We start from the raw sequence: 17006 nt of genomic DNA on the forward strand, positions 1-17006 counted from the left end.
GGTGTGTTTTAAAGGTTGCAAAGCTCTGGGAAACTTTCAGTGTTACCTAGTTGGGCTTTAAGGCCAAATAGCTCCCTTTGGTAGCCCTGTCCCTCTTTCCTCCTCATTTGTCCCTCTTTCAGGACTTTGTCCCTCTTTCTATATACCGTAAATATATATATTTCTCTACTGAAAAATGTTTGACTCTAAACTTTATTCCCATCCTTTAAATTGATATATTACCAATTTTAAAATATTAATATGAAGGAAAATGAACCAGGATAGAAAGGACCAGTGTGGTTTGAATTATAAAATAACATAATTTTCTTATGAAATCTTTATGGTATACGTGACTAGGGGTGTGATGGAGCTGTGATCAGGGGTGTGGCAGGGGCGTGGCTTAAGTGTCCCACTTTCTCATCTCAAAAAGTTGGGAGGTATGGCTAATTGTACGGTGTATTTCAGGAGTTTTTAACCTTCCTCCGAATAAACTCTTATATTTATGTTTGCAGGGCGTAGTGCACTCTATTGGAGGCTACCTGATCTTCACTGCCACTACCTTCAAGTATGTCTTTGATTATCAACCTGATGACATCTATTGGTGCACTGCTGACATTGGCTGGATCACAGGACACTCCTACCTCGCTTACGGACCACTGGCCAATGGGGCAACCAGCGTATTGGTAAGTCAATGGGAATTGCTTGTCAAAACATGTAGTGTGGTTGGATTAAAGAGAAATATCTCTCTTCCGACACCAAAGGCTATTCTCAGAGTAACACTGCAACCACATTCTGCCTGACTGAAAGTGACTCCTCCTCTTTAGGCACCAGTTTTGCCTTCTGCTGCCCCATTGGGCAATTCTGTGGCCAATAGGAAGGTGCCTTGTTGGACAACTGAATACTGGGAGCAGGAAGGAAAGAAGAAAGTGTCAGTGGAGCAATACACAAAGGGAACACTGTGCAGCTGAGAAGGGGAAGTCATGAATCCCAAGTACAAAATACCCAGAAAGCTCAGGGTGACAAAGAACCTCTAGGACAGTAAAGGGGGCTAAAAGTCCTCCCACTAAAAAGCAACACTGAGTGTATGTAATTTGGCTTCTTACAACTAAAAGTATTTGTGATAATACAGCCTTAATAATAATACCAGTATTTGTATAGCCCTTTTTCTCTTGTCTGACTCGAAGCGATTGTGAGGCAGCCACTAGAGCTTACTCAGTAGGCAGTAAAGGAGTCTCGGCCCAATAACTCCTTACTGAATAGGTGCTGGCTTACTTTAAATAGGAAGTGATTTGAATCCCGGTCTCCTATGTCAGAGGCAGAGCCCTTAAAGAATAACTGTAGAGAGAGGTATGTGGAGGCTGCCTTATTTCCTTTTAAGCAATACCAGTTTCCTGGCTGTCCTACTTATCCTCTGCCTTTTAATACTTTTAGCCATAGCCCCTGAACAAGCATGCGGCAGATTAGGTGTTTCTGACATTGTCAGATCTGATAAGATTAGGTGCATGCTTGTTTCTGGTGTTATTCAGACACTACTGCAGCCTATTAGATCAGCAGGGCGGCCAGGCAAGCTGGTATTGTTTAAAAGTAAATAAATATGGCAGCCTCCATATTCCTCTCAGTACAGTTGTCATTTAACCAGCCGTATCTTTAAGTGAGCAACTGTGGTTTCCCATGATGCATCACTCCTGAATATGCAGATCATCTCTTTGTGTCCCTGAAGCCAGGCTGCACATCCAGAACCGCTGGTGTATAGTGAGCTGTGAGGGTCACAAAGGGTTGGCAAGGGAAAGGGTTTAAACATTGGGTGGCCCCGTCAAAGCTATGCTGGGAGGGCCCATGATTTGTAGTTATGACCCTGCCTATAGCTAATAAATTTTACAGAGCCGCATAGAGAACCACTCTCTATGTATTCCAGCCTTTTTCCTCCTTTGTAGGTTGTCTCCTGGCCCAGGCCTTCTCCATGAGACTGTGTGTACATCTTCTGCATTGACAGAGCAGGCTAGTGCCCAGTGGCCTGGTGGTCACATGCTGTTCTCCTATGTACCAAGCAAGAGTACAGAGGATATTGGGGCTCACAGAGGGAATCATGAAATGTGAGGGTGAAGCAGCAGAAATAGTAATGGTGTGTATACACACTCCAATATTAGGACTCAATCCCTCAGGCAACAGTTCACAGCCAAGATGCGTCGCTAGCCTGTGGCAGAGCATTCTGTTATGAAACATAAGCAAGACCAATGTTCTCCCCAGAGATTTTTTTCCAGCTGGGTGGCATGAAAAAGTACCCGGGTGGGACGAAATGAGAGAATGTAGGGACGGTACTTCTGTGTGCAGCTCTGCTTACAGCATAGGAGGAGGTGAGCCAATGACAGGCGGGTGCTCACCAAAACTAGCTGGGTGGAGCACCTGGCTAAAAGAGCCTGGGGAGAACACTGAAGACCAGTGGATTAAAGAGGAACTGAAGAGAGAGGTATATGGAGGCTGCCATGTTTATTTCCTTTTACGCAATACCAGTTGCCTGGCAGCCCTGCTGATCCTCTGCCTCTAATACTATTAGCCATAGCAATAATAATAATAATAATAATAATAGCCCCTGAACAAGCATGCAGCAGATCAGGTGTTTCAGACTTTAAAGTCAGATCTGACAAGACTAGCTGCATGCTTGTTTCTGGTGTTATTCAGATACTACTGCAGAGAAATAGACCAGCAGGGCTGCCAGGCAACTGGTATTGATTAAAAGGAAATAAATATGGCAGCCTCCGTATACCTCTTACTTCAGTTCCCCTTTAAGGAGAACTAAGGCCTTGGATCCAGCAGTCCAGGATTCTTGCTGACCCATCAAGGGGTGGGGAGTAGGGGATCTGGCGCCACTGTGTACACGCTCGATTATCATCCGAAAACAACAAGGTTTAGGCTGCTCAGATATTAGCTGCAGCTTTACTGCCCAATACATTTTTTAGAAGTTGTGATAATTCTACGTTAATCAGCTAAAGGATGCTTGCTACACAGGAACCCCCCTTTAAGTCTATCAAACTGCGATGTTTACGGACACTACTTTACGCTTCTGGTACAACAGTCGCCTAAGAATGAGTGAGGGGTTCTCATAGATACCAGTTATATGCTCCCTTTCATACTGTAGGGGGTCGGTGGAAAAAGAGTTGAACTTTCCTGGAGCTTCTAATGGTCCTCCGCAGACGTCCTGTGCCCACGCAGCCACTCATTGATGCTCCGGTTCACTTCTGGAATTTGTGACTTTAAAGTCAGAAAGCTACTGCGCCTGCGTGGCCGTGCCCTCGCTCCTGCTGACGTCAACAGGAGTGTATTACGCAGGCCCAGTACAATCAGTGGTGGTCGGAAATTTCAAAAGTGAACCAACGGCAGGGACAGAGGCATCCGTGAGTGGCTGTGCAGGCACAGGATGTCTGCAGAGGACCATTAGAAGCTCCAGGAAAGTAGTCCTTTAATGTGAAAATGAGAGGAAGAATGTGATTGGTTCTTTTTGATTGAAACCTAGAACTAGCTAGATAATACTTCCTTTTCTTCTTAAAGGCGACCTTAGCGGTTATTCAGTTTATAAAAAGACACCTAATGTGTGTCTGGGGAGTTGTGTGGATGCTTACCCGCGCCTCCGGTGTCCCGGGGTCTCCCTCTGTTCTCCGGTGCTAGTGCCCGTAATCTTTCTGGCTGGAGTGGTCGGTGCCCTCCGACCCAGACATACTACTACGCTGCACATGCGCAGTGTGTCGGCTTGGGAGCAAACAAACATGCTTACGTCATATGGTGTCGTAAGGGAGCACACTTGCAAGGCACCCAAGTGGACATACTGCGCATGTGCAGCACAGTATGTCCAGGTCGGAGGGCACCAACCACTCCGACCAGGAAGAAGGTATACTTTAAATACTGTAGATTAGACCACAGATTTGCTAAACTCATCATCTAATGAAAATGTAACAAATTCTAGAACCTACTTCCATCCAAAAGTTGAGATTGGAAAAGGGTGCCCCCACATTACTCGATTGTGTGCACGATTGTAACGGTGTTGGATTGCCCGAGGATCAGCTGACCCCTAGCTGGTCTCCCCCACAACTGTATGTGACCCCCGGTACTGTAGTGGGAGCTGGATGCTCACCTGGGCGAATCTTTGCTTCCTCCTGTGTTTGGCTTCTTTTTGATTTGCCACCGCGAGCTCCTGTACCATGTGATACCACCGCATGTAGTTATTTGTTGGCCTGGGGGTGCTGGGCAGGAACAATGGTCTATCAAAGACTCATAGAACTACTGCATGAAGCAGGGCAACAATGCAGCTCAATTAGTCTTTCAATAGATTTCCTGCAGATTCTGATCAGAGGGGGTGATAGTTTTGCAACATTGGCTGGAAATCTATGACTCTATACCATTGGTCACTTTAACGAAGGTCACTCATCTTGTGAAGGAAAATGCAAGAGGTGCCCAGAAAAACAAAATTAACAGTTAAAAGCCAATGACAAGGTAAAATAAATGGTAAGTCTGACAGTATTCACTGAACGCAAGATTCAGACTTTTTATTCAGCACCAAAAATTGACAAAGCGTTTCACGGCCACCTGCCGCTTCATCAGGTGAGTGAACAGTGCAGTATCCATAATAACATAAAGTTCTGAGCACCTTGTGAAATTTTTCTCTTTTCATAATATTATTTATCATTATAACTCTCCTTCCTTTCACCAGTTTGAAGGTCTTCCTATCTACCCCGACATCTCTCGTATGTGGCAGATCATTGACAAGTATAACGTGAGCAAATTCTATACCGCGCCCACCGCAATCCGACTGTTGATGAAGTTCGGAGAGGAGCCCGTTAAGCGGTAATTAACCAGCAGTCACGTATGAGTGGCATTGATGAGTTAAAGGCGTTTTCACTTTTATTTTAACCCTGACATGAGATAAATACGGAAGCGGTCATTAATGACCTTCAGCAGATGGATTCTTCACCGTAGTGAGCCTCCTGATAATAAGGCCCTATTCCCACTAGCAAAACCGTCCGTTTTCGCATCAGAGAAACTGACATGTAGATTGATCCTATGGTAGTTATGGGATCTGTGCACACTTGTCAGTCTGCAAGGGATCCGTTTCATCCGTTGCCATAAGCGGAATACAAATTTGGAAGCTGCACGATTTTTCCCTGATCGGCGGCAAAGCGGATGCTGGCAGAATCAGCACAAGCCTATGAGAACGGACAGCATTCATTCTCACTAGGGTTGTCTCCGCATACATTCCTACTGTACTCTCCTGTCTTCAGGCTTCTCCATTCTCCGCTGCTGCCACTGTTGCTAGAAACAGGCTTCAATTGGAATTCCCCCCCCAAAAAAACCCAATGAGAATCCTGCCAAGCAACAGGGAGGATTCTCATAGGTTTACTGAGTGGTGGACCAGTGAGAATCCTCCCTGTGTCTCGGCAGGGTCCTCCTTGCAATCCAATGGTAGCCTGCTTGTGATGCAACTCCAGTCTATATACCGGTGAGTGTCTCCTGCAGTGGAGCCAAGCGACAGCGGCAAGAGCGGCGCAGGACCCAAACACTGCTGTATGTTTATTGGACAGTACAGCCATAATAAGTAATCCCATTGCTTAAAAGTGAGTAAAATTAACTGTCGGATGCAGAGATCAGGACCCAATCCCTCAGGTGGCAGTTCAGGTCCCAGTGCTGTTTAGACACCTCTAGTCTGCAGACTATCAAGGCGCTCTGTTGCTATGAAGGGGAAGGAGGGACCATGGTGCTATGCTTGACAGAACGGCTTTAAGTTAGAGGGGTAAAGAGGACAACGATGCACTTGGCCCAAGCCGGATCATCCACGAGGCAAACCTAGGCGGTTTCCTATGGCTTGGAAAGAATAGGGGCCTGGTGGATGCTACCCCACCAAATCTTACTAAAAAAAAAAAAGCCAGGTAATCATCAGCAGGTAGCAAAAACTGCTATTTTTTTACCTATGGCCCCATTTAATTTTAATCCTTTTCTGGATCCGGAACTCCGGATCTGTTGATGACGCGTCAAAGCAGTGTCAAAAATATTATATCTTTATTTTCAAGTTGTCATTGTTTTTAAGTAGGTCATCTCAAGTAACTGTGATTGCCATCACTGTGATCATATCTGCTTGATATCAGTGGCATTAACGTTGCCCGATCGAACCATTTCCATGTTAAATCAGTCAATCAGGCAAGAGGTAAAATTTTGGTGGCTCAGGAGTTTGATTTGGAGACAACCAATGCAGAATAGCGTCAGTACTCTCACCTGTCGGGCTGGCGCCTGTTTTTCCAGGTGCGGGGGTTTAACTTCATGCGTCTCCTCCTCTTTGTGCCCTCTTCAGTGTCATGTGACACAAGCCGAAGTTCAATTGCTAGAGGATCTGCAGCACAGCAAACACACAGGCACAATACATGCCAGAACAAAGTTTTTGAACTTTAGCTTGTGTCACATGACACGGAAGGAGGACACAGAGAGGAGAAGACCCACCGCATGAAGTTAAACCACAGGACCCCGAGAGGACACCTGTTAGCCCGACAGGTGAGCGCTCTGCAGCCGGCCACGGGGAGCACTGAAGGGGAGAGCACAGATGGGGGGGGGGGGGCCTGGGCGGCAAGGCATGCGGCAGCTCCATGGATTTTTAATGTATTTCATGCTAAAATCCATTCAAAATCTGTGTGTTGATCCCTCCCTGATCAGATTTGATCAGAGAGGGCTCTATCTGATGGTCAGACGGGTGGCCATCTATAGGTATATATACCTATAGATGGCCACCTTTAGATTCTGCTCTGTCTAGTGTTATTCAAGCTGTTGGATCCAGCTACTTATTCCACTTCTGTGATTATAACAAGTGTACTGTACATGCATACAAGTTTAAGTTATTTTTTAATATCTGAATTGGTCTTACGGTCCAGTGCAAAGGACTTCTCAGTTGTGTTTATCTTGTAAGCCCCTTTGTGTGTGTTTCCTCTTGGCAGATATAGCAGGAAATCTTTGAAGGTTTTAGGAACAGTTGGAGAGCCCATTAACCCTGAAGCCTGGCTTTGGTATTACAATGTCGTTGGAGATAAGAGGTGTCCAATCGTGGATACGTTTTGGCAGACTGAGACGGTGAGGATGGCTACAGACTTTGCATGGGCGGCGCATTGGCCCTTCTGGTGTCGTGGAAGTAGGAAGAATGGTAGTGGGAGGGGCAAGGGACAGAGACTTAGAAGATTCTATTGGGTGCCAGATATATTTGTACAATATATGTTTTGGGGGGAATATTTGCACACCAGGTGTGTGTCGATCACTGCTTCTTTTAGCTGTTGCATAGTCATGTTCATAGCTTCACATAGGCTGTCTATCTTAGCCTCTGCCATCTTTTTCTTGTTTTGCCCTCAATTTTTACAATCCTCGAGGATTTCTCCAAATACTCTAGTCCTCTCATTATGTTACCAAAGTATTTGAGTTTTTAATAGTAGTATCAACCCTAGTAGTAAACACTCTGGTCTTATTTCTTTAACCACTTTATCCACTACTACAGTATATCTACATCCTCTGTGACCTTATCTAAGCCACCAGGACGTAGATATATACGTCTTGTAGCTGAAGCAGTGCTGTGCAGGATTGGACTTGTTCCTGTGCACACCTCCAGCACTATCTGATGCAGCACTAATTGGTGAAAAGGAATATATGTTTCCTGGACCAATTGATTTTTTCCATTAACCAGTTTGGCCTATCTGGACGAGCTTCCTCGTCGATAGGCACTGCTGCTTCTGCCGCATGGTCCCGCGCGCGCCGCTAGCCCCCCGATCAGTGAATGGGAATATAATTCCCATTCTCCGATCTAATTTCCCTGCAGAAAATCTGACGCTTTCTAGTGAGAGAGCGCGGTATTTCTGCCCCCCAGGAAACTTCTCCGTGTACTTTAGTTCCTGGATGCGAGATCGTTCGCATCCAGGACTTTTTTTTACTGTGGCCAAAGAGTAAACTGCACCTACATACATTTTTAATAAAACAATTCTATTATTTTACATTTAAAATTAGGAGTTTCCCTCCCACACCAAAAATTACCCACATACATATTTTATTAAAAAACTAAATTAAAAAAATACAATAAAAAAAAAACCAAAAACAACAAATAGTTACCCAAGGGTCTGAACTTTTTAAATATGCATGTCAAGAGAGTATGTTATTAAATTATTTAAAATTATAAGCTTATAAATAGTGATGGACGCAAATTGAAAAAATGCACCTTTATTTCTAAATGAAATATCGGCACCATATATTGTGATAGGGACATCGTTTAAATGGTGTAATAACCGGGACAGATGGGCAAATAAAATACATGAGTTTTAATTACGGTAGCGTATATTAATTTCAAACTTTAATGGCCAAAAACTGAGAAATAATGATTTTTTTTTCATTTCTTTCTTAATTTTCCTGTTAAAATGGATTTAGGAAAAAATAATTCTTAGCAAAATGTACTACCCAAAGAAAGCCTAATTAGTGGCGGAAAAAACAAGATATAGATCAATTCATTGTGATAAGTAGCAATAAAGTTATAGGCAAATGAATGGGAGGTGAACGTTGCTCGGATGCATGAGATTTTCGGCACTGCGGTGCTGAACCGGTTAAAAATACTTTTATTTTCTCAGTTCATAGTGAAAAATACACACTATAGCATTATTTCAGAATCAAATATCTTCATCATAAATTGTGACAGGAACATAATCTAAGTTTTGTGCTAAATGGTAGAAATTGCCGAACAAAATTTGTATTTTTTTATTTACAGTAGTTCTTTTTTATTTTTAACTGAGAAATAATTGTGTTGTTTTCCTCTTTTTTTCGCATTAAAATGCATAGAAAACAGAATTGTTTGAGGGAAAAAATGCCATACAATGATAGCTTAGTTTGTCTTGGGAAAAAAAAAATATATATTTCATTTACTGTATTTTTTGGACTAGAAGACTCACTTTTTCTCCCCCAAAAGAGGAGAAAAAAAGTCACTGCGTCTTACAGTCCAAATGCAGGGAGTTCCTGACTGGTGAACGCCTCCCAATATGAACCTCCAACCCGCCGCAATGTCGGGGACTCCCTGTACTGTTCAATATATTCACAAGTTAGCTGCGCTCATATCAGTCCCAACAGACTTTTTCTCATATACAGCTGCTATCCCAGGTTGTTCTCCACTCCTAAGCAGGAGGGTTCTAGTGCCCGCTTCAGTGAGGAACCACCACCACACCCCACGCAGTGGCCACTCACCGCTATGTATTGACCCTCAATCAAGTGGGTCTCCAGTGCTTATGGGGTCATCTGGCCACCCCCTGCCACTCAATGGAAATCCTCCTCCTAAGATTCAGGCTGTAGTCTGTTGGTCCTCAACACCTCAATAAAAGACATACCAGAGCTCCCATAGCGTAAAATTGTAAAAAACTTTTAATCTATAAAATGATTGCACACTTACAAGCCAAGCTGTGGTATTCGCATAGAGTTTTTGTGGGCTCCACCCCAAACGTTGGCCGCCGGGTCGGCTTGCTGCGCTGTTTGTGCCTCCCACCGCTTGCCACGTCTGTCCCCACACTGGCTGATCTGTAGGCCTACCTGGGATAGCAGCTGTATATGAGAAAAAGTCTGTTGGGACTGATATGAGCGCAGCTAACTTGTGAATATATTGAACTGTGGAGATTATAGCAGCGCACCACCGATTGTATACATCACCCTGTATTAATTATATCAGCGCAGTGTTTTTTGTGACTCCCTGTACTGTGCCCATGCAGAGGAGGACACTGGAAAAACAGAGGACACAGGGGGACACAAAGGGGCATAAAGGAGGACACAAGGAAGACAAAAAGGGGCATAGAGGAGGACAGAGACAGACACAAGGGGGATAGAGGAGGACACGAAAACACAAGAGGTACTAAGGAGGCATAATCCACAAGATGCCCTTTCACTATGGATGCACCAGGTTTAGCATATTTTTCTTTCCCCTGGTTTTTATCCTCTAAAACTTAGGTGTGTCTTATGGTCAGGAGCGTTTTAACGTCCGAAAAATACGGATAGGTGTCATAAGTAGGGATAAAGTTAATGCTGGTTACATAGGGTCATATCTAAAATGTAAAAACTGCTCTGGTCCATAAGGGGGAAACAAGGTCTGGAGTGGTAATAGTGTACAAGAGACGGGATAATTGGATGCATTTATACTTACCTGGGGCTTCCTCCAGCACCATGACATCTATGGGCTCCCTCGCTGTCCTCTCTGGCCGCTCCGATCACTTGATATCCCTCCTGGTAGTCGTGCTCTGCTGCACATACCCAACCAGCACAGAATGCTCCCGGGCACAAGAGAGCGGCAGCGGGGTGCACGAGTGGCCAGATTACCAGAAAGGATCGCAAATGAACGGAGCAGCCAGAGAGGACGGTGAGGGAGCCCTCGCACCTCATGGGGCCGGAGGAAGCCCTGGTGAGTATAGATACACCCAATTATCCCGTCTCATCCCTTTAAAGAGGAACTGTTGGCAAAATAACATAATGAATACAATGTTTTCTTACAATATTCAATTATAAATTATTTAGTCAGTGTTTACACAATCTTTCCTCTCCCTGATTTACCTTCTGAAATGTATCACTGGTGGCGACATCTTTAGAACTAGGAGATGATCTCTGCGGAATTCCACATAATGAACAGCCTAGGCTAAGCCTCAGTGGGAGGGCGGGGTCACATACCAGGGTACAACAATATATAGCTATAGGAAGGGTTTCTGATGCTGATGCCAGGGTGTATGGAGGCTGCCATATTTATTTCCTTTTGAACAATACTAGTTGCCTGGCAGCCCTGCTGGTCTATTTAGCTGAAATAATGTCTGAATCAAACCAGAAACCAGCATGCAGCTAATCTTGTCAGATCTGACAATCATGTCAGAAACACCTGATCTGCTGCATGCTTGTTCAGGGGCTATGGCTATTTAGGCAGAGGATCAGCAGGACTGCCAGACAACTGGTATTGTTTAATAGGAAATAAATATGGCAGCCTCCATATTCCTCTCACTTCAATTGTCCTTTTACATAATAGTGGGTAGCCTGAATAATTTACTCTTTTCTACTATGTGTTGTTGTAGTTCCCCTTTTTAAAGAGACACTGACGCAAAAAAAAATATGATATAATGAATTGACTGTGTAGTACGGATAATTACTAGAACATTAGTAGCAAAAAAAAATATTCTCATATTTTTATTTTCAGTTGTATAGGTTTTCTTTTTATAACATTGCATCATTCTCTAATATTTGCAGTTTACACACTACTCCGCATTCTAAATGATTTTACAGAGCAGGCCAGTGAACTTTTGAACTTTCCTCTGGAGAGAAAAAGAAAATACAGTGACTGACAGTTGAGATAACAAGCTTCGGAAGACAGAGCTCTCTGCGACTTTGAAAGCCGTGGAGCACAATGGCTCTTTTCCATAGATAACTGGAGTTTCTTGACTCTTTCTGTACTGGAAACAATGTTAGACTTATGTCTCTGCTCCTAATGTGTTATTTCTTAGCTATACTACACATGCAAATCATTATATCATATTTTTGTTTTTCGCTTCAGTGTCTTTGATGGGTAGATTGCTGAAGTGGGGAGTTGATCGGCAAAAATAGACAGGATTAGATAATGTCATTTGTAAAGTAATTAAAAATATAACCGTTTTGTCTTTTGTCATCAGGGGGGTCATGTACTAACGCCACTTCCAGGGGCCACAGCCACCAAGCCGGGCTCAGCTGTAAGTTCACAGTCTTTATACCATTACAAAGTGCTATGCTTTATTGTTCCCTTTACATTTTGTAACATAGTTCTGATTGGGCAGTGTGAAGAGTTATATATATCCAGTGGCTTAGCAACAGGTGATGCAGAGGTTGTGGCTGCACCGGGGCCCTTGGGCCAGAGGCCTTAGGCAGTATTAGCTCTCTATTGGTCCTGTGCTGGTAATAATCACTGCTATAGATGCTTTGAATAGTGGTAATCATTAACAAACTGTTCCCCATTCCCTTCTTGCACCTCTGACACTGTGGTTGTCCTTGGCAGATTGCGGTGCGCCGTATCAATTGCTATGTATAGAATGCTTTGCAGGAACATGGTAAAACTTGCTCTGGGGCCCATAGCTCCTTAGCTACGCCTTGGCTGTGTAGTCCTGCTTTACACAGGAGGCTTTTATTTTGCATGTTTGGTGTACCGGAGTCTTAAGGCCCATACCCACTAAGCAATTTTTCCAAGCGATTTTGCGCAACTAACAATTTTTTTCACGATATCCCGCAACTTCCTTTACTGAAAGATTGTTAAATGTTGTTTCACGGCGCACGCCACCTGCGACGATCGTTCATTTTTGAACGGTCGCGATGTCCGTGTTTTTCCACAATCATGTAAATGATTGTTTACACGATTGTTCGTTTCTGATGCAGCAAACAACGCTTGCAGATTCAGCCAGATGGATCGGGAAACGATCGTTCGTTGGCAGAGATCTCTGATCCATCTGGCCGTGATCTGCCGGTGGGTACTTAGCTAAAACTAGCATGCCAGATCATCCATATCTGCTGGAGTTAGGATTTTTTGGGGAGAAATGATTTATGTAGGGGCACTAATGAAGCTAGAATATAGGAATACAGATTCATACAGAAGGCATGAAGGTCTTGTTTCTCATGAACCTGCACTACCAAAGGCCCTGGACCCACTAGGGGGGTTTCAGCTGTGCTTTGGGATGGCCATCACCAGCAATACCAAAAAGCGTTACACTGAAGAAGGTGAATGGAGGGTTACTCACAGGAGGGATTGCCATTTGGCCAAATCGCAATCGTTGGTCCTCCAGCATTTTTGGAACAATTGCTCTCCAATGCAAAAGATAGGAGGGCTGCAAAATCGCTCAGGAATCGTTCCTCAAAATAGTTTTTTCAGCGATGTTGTGGACGATTTTCATGTGTAAATAAAGTTTCAAATACTTGCCAGGTCTCCCAAGGTCCATTTCTGCTGCCTTCTGGTGCATGGCCCCGCCCCCTAGCACAAGGCGTCATCACTGCTTCTCTATTTAGAGATAGAGAAGCGCCTATGACCTCTTGTGCTAAGAGGCGGAGCTATGTGCCGAAAGCCAGTGGGAAATGATCTCAGGAGACCCGGCAAGTAGTTTAAACTTATTAACACAGGATACAAAAGAAAAAAAAGCCAAATCAGAATCGCTGTACAAGTGCCGGAAGCAGATTGTACATTACTTCCAATCGCCATACAAATCGATTTGGAAATCGCTGTAGCAAACACTTGCAAAAACGCTGAGTGTTTGCTACAGCAGTTGGCAATCTGTAGTGGGCTCCTGTCCTAATTGTGCTAACAAAAGCTGAGATTTGGTACTCTGCAGGGATTCACTGAGGTTTGGTACTCTACAGAGGTTTACTGAGATTTGGTACTCTGCAGGGATTCACTGAGGTTTGGTACTCTACAGAGGTTTACTGAGATTTGGTGCTCTGTAGAGATTTACTGAGATTTGGTGCTCTGCAGAGATTTACTGAGATTTGGTGCTCTGCAGAGATTTACTGAGATTTGGTGCTCTACAGAGATTTACTGAGATTTGGTGCTCTACAGAGATTTACTGAGATTTGGTGCTCTGTAGAGACTTACTGATGTTCGGAGTTCTACAGCAGAGGTCCTTAGCGCCCAATGTCGGTCCGCGGCCATTTTGATCCGGTCCGCGGGACTCACCTCTTACTGTAGTTCCAGTCTTCCACAGCAGTGTGCAGCACAGTGTCACCAGGCAGCACCGTCTTTTCCTTACAGTTGTCTGCTGTGCTTTGCCATCTTCCATAGGGCGCCCTTTGCTGACACGCATCAGAGCTGTACGAAGTGCTCTGCAGCACAGCTGATGCAGCACAGCTGATGCACTAAAGAGAGGACAGCGCCACCTGGTGATGCTGTGCTGTGTGCTGCTGTGCATCCCAGCCCAGGAGCTTCCTAAGCGCAGGATGCCTCAAAGTAAACAAGGGTTGAGGATGACAGGTGCTGGGATGACAGGACTGCACCGCTGTATCCTCGCTTTCTGGCCTCTTCCTCCTCTGTACAGTAACTGCTACTAGGGCTGATTTTTGGGGTAGGGCTTATATTTCGAGCATGCTCAAAATTGAAGCTAGGGCTTTTATGGGAGGTAGGGAAACGTGCTGTATCTGCGTCCAGTGCATTTGCTCATTACCCCCAGGGACCTTTATAGGACCAACCTAAGACGCCATCCCTGTTTTGCTTGTTGCCGTGCTGATGGTAACAGCAAGCCCAGATTTACATCACAGGAGCCTATAGGCACAGATGTCCTGGCACCCTAGACTTCACCCACAAACTCCCACCGAACCGCACTGCAAATGTGCCGGCTGGCCCAGCTGTCATCTCTCCCTTAGTTCCCTTGTCTGTCATAGGTAGCTAGAGTTGCCATTGACTGAAGAGCGATTTGGTCAGTGGAATGCTGTGACCTGGGTGAGTAACCTCATTTGCACTTTGCTCGGGACTTTGCATAGATAAGGTGGGAGCGAGGCACTTGCGAAGGGAATTCAGCCGCCTTTCCATCATCATGCGCCTGTAGGCATGTGCCTACAGTGCCTTATGGTAAATCCGGCCCTGGGTAACAGGAATGAATCTATGAATGGCATTAAAGTTAGGATGGAATACAAAGTATTTTATAGATTTTATGTATTTAAATTTCTCTTATTGTCTTGAAGACCTTTCCATTTTTCGGAGTTGTTCCCGCCATCTTGGATGAGGCTGGAGAAGAGCTTGAAGGAGAGGCCGAGGGATACCTGGTAAGTTATTGTCGTTTCATCAGCTGATGCTGCCTGTATGGTGTACGTTTCATGCAGAGGATATGTCGCCTCATAGAATGTTAATGTACCTCCAGGCATAATGTCTTCCTAGTCTAGTGTAAGCAGTCACTGGCATAGCACACATGATCTATGTAGAAGCTCCTTGAATAATGTCAGGTAAATCACTTCCTGCACCACAGACTGTCATTGGCACAGGCTGCAATGTTCTCAGCGTGTTCAGTCTGTGCTCTGCTGTTTGCTGTCTGAACAGTAGGATGTTGCAATGCAAGCAGTCCTGGTACTATATACTTTATCTGCTTCAGGCCATGTGGTCACATTTTTATGACAAGTGATTGGTTGATTTGCAGAAGCATCATTTCATATTGCATACAGTGTTTTGTTTTTTACATGGATACATGAATGGTTACTGTTAAAATGTCTTAAGCAGGCCATAAACCTGCTGATTTTCTTTGGCAGATTTGATCACTCCGATTGAATCTGCTAATAATCTATAGAGCCGCAAGCTGCATGGATTGTAACTTCAATCGATTTGAGGCAGATATCAATCGAACAGGACAAATACATTTCGGTCGGTTGGAACTCTGTTGTTGGTCTACAGCCCAAAGTGGTTCAATAGATTTTTAATAGATTTCATGGTGAATTCTACTGAAAATCTGTGTGCAGTACATGGGAGGGATCTTATGCCTCAGATTCAGATCAAAGCGGCATTGACCTGTTTGCCAGAGTGCATGTGTGGACACTTTTTTTTTTTGTATCATTAATGCAGCATATTTTTTTCATTGGTGATGTTAGCCCACCTTTCTTCTATTTATTGTGTGTGTGTGTGTGTGTGTGTGTGTGTGTGTGTGTATATGTGTGTGTGTGTGTGTATATGTGTGTGTGTGTGTATATGTATGTGTGTGTGTATATATATATATATATATATATATATATATATATATATATATATATATATATATATATATATATATATATATATATATATATATATATATCTCGCTAACCTCCTCTACAACTAAGACCACTCCCACATAACTAGTGACAGAGGTAGTTTCCTGAATTTTGAATAACTAGATTGTAAGCCTATTTGGCATGGCCTTCCTTCCCGCGTGCTCTTCTCCGCCACCATATGGACTCAGTGACTCGTCTGCTATAATTATACCTACATTGCAATCTGCTGGTGGTGGTAAGAAGCTGAGCCTGCGAGGGAACCTGGAGAGGTGAGTTTGTGCCTGGGAGGCACCTCCTGGCACCCATACGGCATGGTGTCCCTAGGCTGGTGCCTCCCGAGCTTCTCCCTCGGCCTGCTTATACCTAGTGCAGTGAGTGCCAAACTTGGCTCTCCAGCTGTAAAGGGACTTGTAGTTCCTTAACAGCTGGAGAGCCAGGTTTGCAGATCACTGACCTAGTGTGCAGTGCTGCGTAATATGTTAGCACTTTATAAATACATTTTAATTATAACTGGATTAAAGAAAGGGTTTGTCAGTTTATAATGAAAACACTGTCATAATGTGACTTTATTTGTACTTATTAAGGTCTTCAAACAGCCGTGGCCGGCACTAATGAGAACCGTGTACGGGAACCACGAAAGATTTGAGGCCACCTATTTCAAGAAATTCCCAGGATATTATGTGACGGGAGATGGTGAGTTACAGCTGTTTCCATGTAGCCCCTCTGTACAGATTGGTTTCTGACCTTACAAACTTGTCACAGGAAATACATGAGCCTTGTTAAAGCGGACCTGAACTCAGAACTACCTCTCTGCTCTAAAAGATGAGCAACAGCATAATAACCTTTACAGAAAAAGATGTATTTGTTACAGCTGATACAAATCCTGCAATAAATCTGCAATGTGTCTACTTTCTGCTTTCATGGAAGCAGACAAAGTGTTAACATCCTATGTTTACAAATTAGCTGCTCTGCCGTGGCAGAGGAGATTCCTGAGCTGAGAGATCAAATTTCAGTTGCGATTCATCACAGATGAGGGGGGATTAGACAGGCTAAACTTTCTAACAACATACAGGGTACATTTCTCTGTTTTCCTTCTGTCCTGTGCAAGAGTTCTGGTCCACTTTAAGCTTTGTACACACGCTGGAAAATTTTGGGCCAAGACAACTTGGTTGAGAATAAACCCTGGGTACAGCTGCGCTATGATGCCATTTAGAGATCTGCCATGGTGGATTGTGAAAAAGACAAGCACTTACCCAGGAGGCAGGGAGCCGCCC

General features: G+C 44.1%; 1 protein-coding gene across 2 annotated transcripts in view; it reads left to right on the plus strand.

Annotated features, from left to right (window-relative positions):
- ACSS2 (acyl-CoA synthetase short chain family member 2) overlaps positions 1 to 17006 on the plus strand; it is an 87336-nt gene that overhangs the window by 52627 nt on the left and 17703 nt on the right. For both annotated transcript variants that reach the window (XM_068263749.1, XM_068263750.1), the window contains 6 exons: positions 492 to 662; positions 4682 to 4815; positions 6948 to 7080; positions 11661 to 11717; positions 14680 to 14760; positions 16317 to 16425. In XM_068263749.1, coding sequence (XP_068119850.1) covers positions 492 to 662; positions 4682 to 4815; positions 6948 to 7080; positions 11661 to 11717; positions 14680 to 14760; positions 16317 to 16425 — 685 coding nt within the window. The remainder of the gene's footprint in view (positions 1 to 491; positions 663 to 4681; positions 4816 to 6947; positions 7081 to 11660; positions 11718 to 14679; positions 14761 to 16316; positions 16426 to 17006) is intronic.

Source organism: Hyperolius riggenbachi, chromosome 12 (assembly GCF_040937935.1).
Source record: "Hyperolius riggenbachi isolate aHypRig1 chromosome 12, aHypRig1.pri, whole genome shotgun sequence".
NCBI lineage: Eukaryota > Metazoa > Chordata > Amphibia > Anura > Hyperoliidae > Hyperolius > Hyperolius riggenbachi.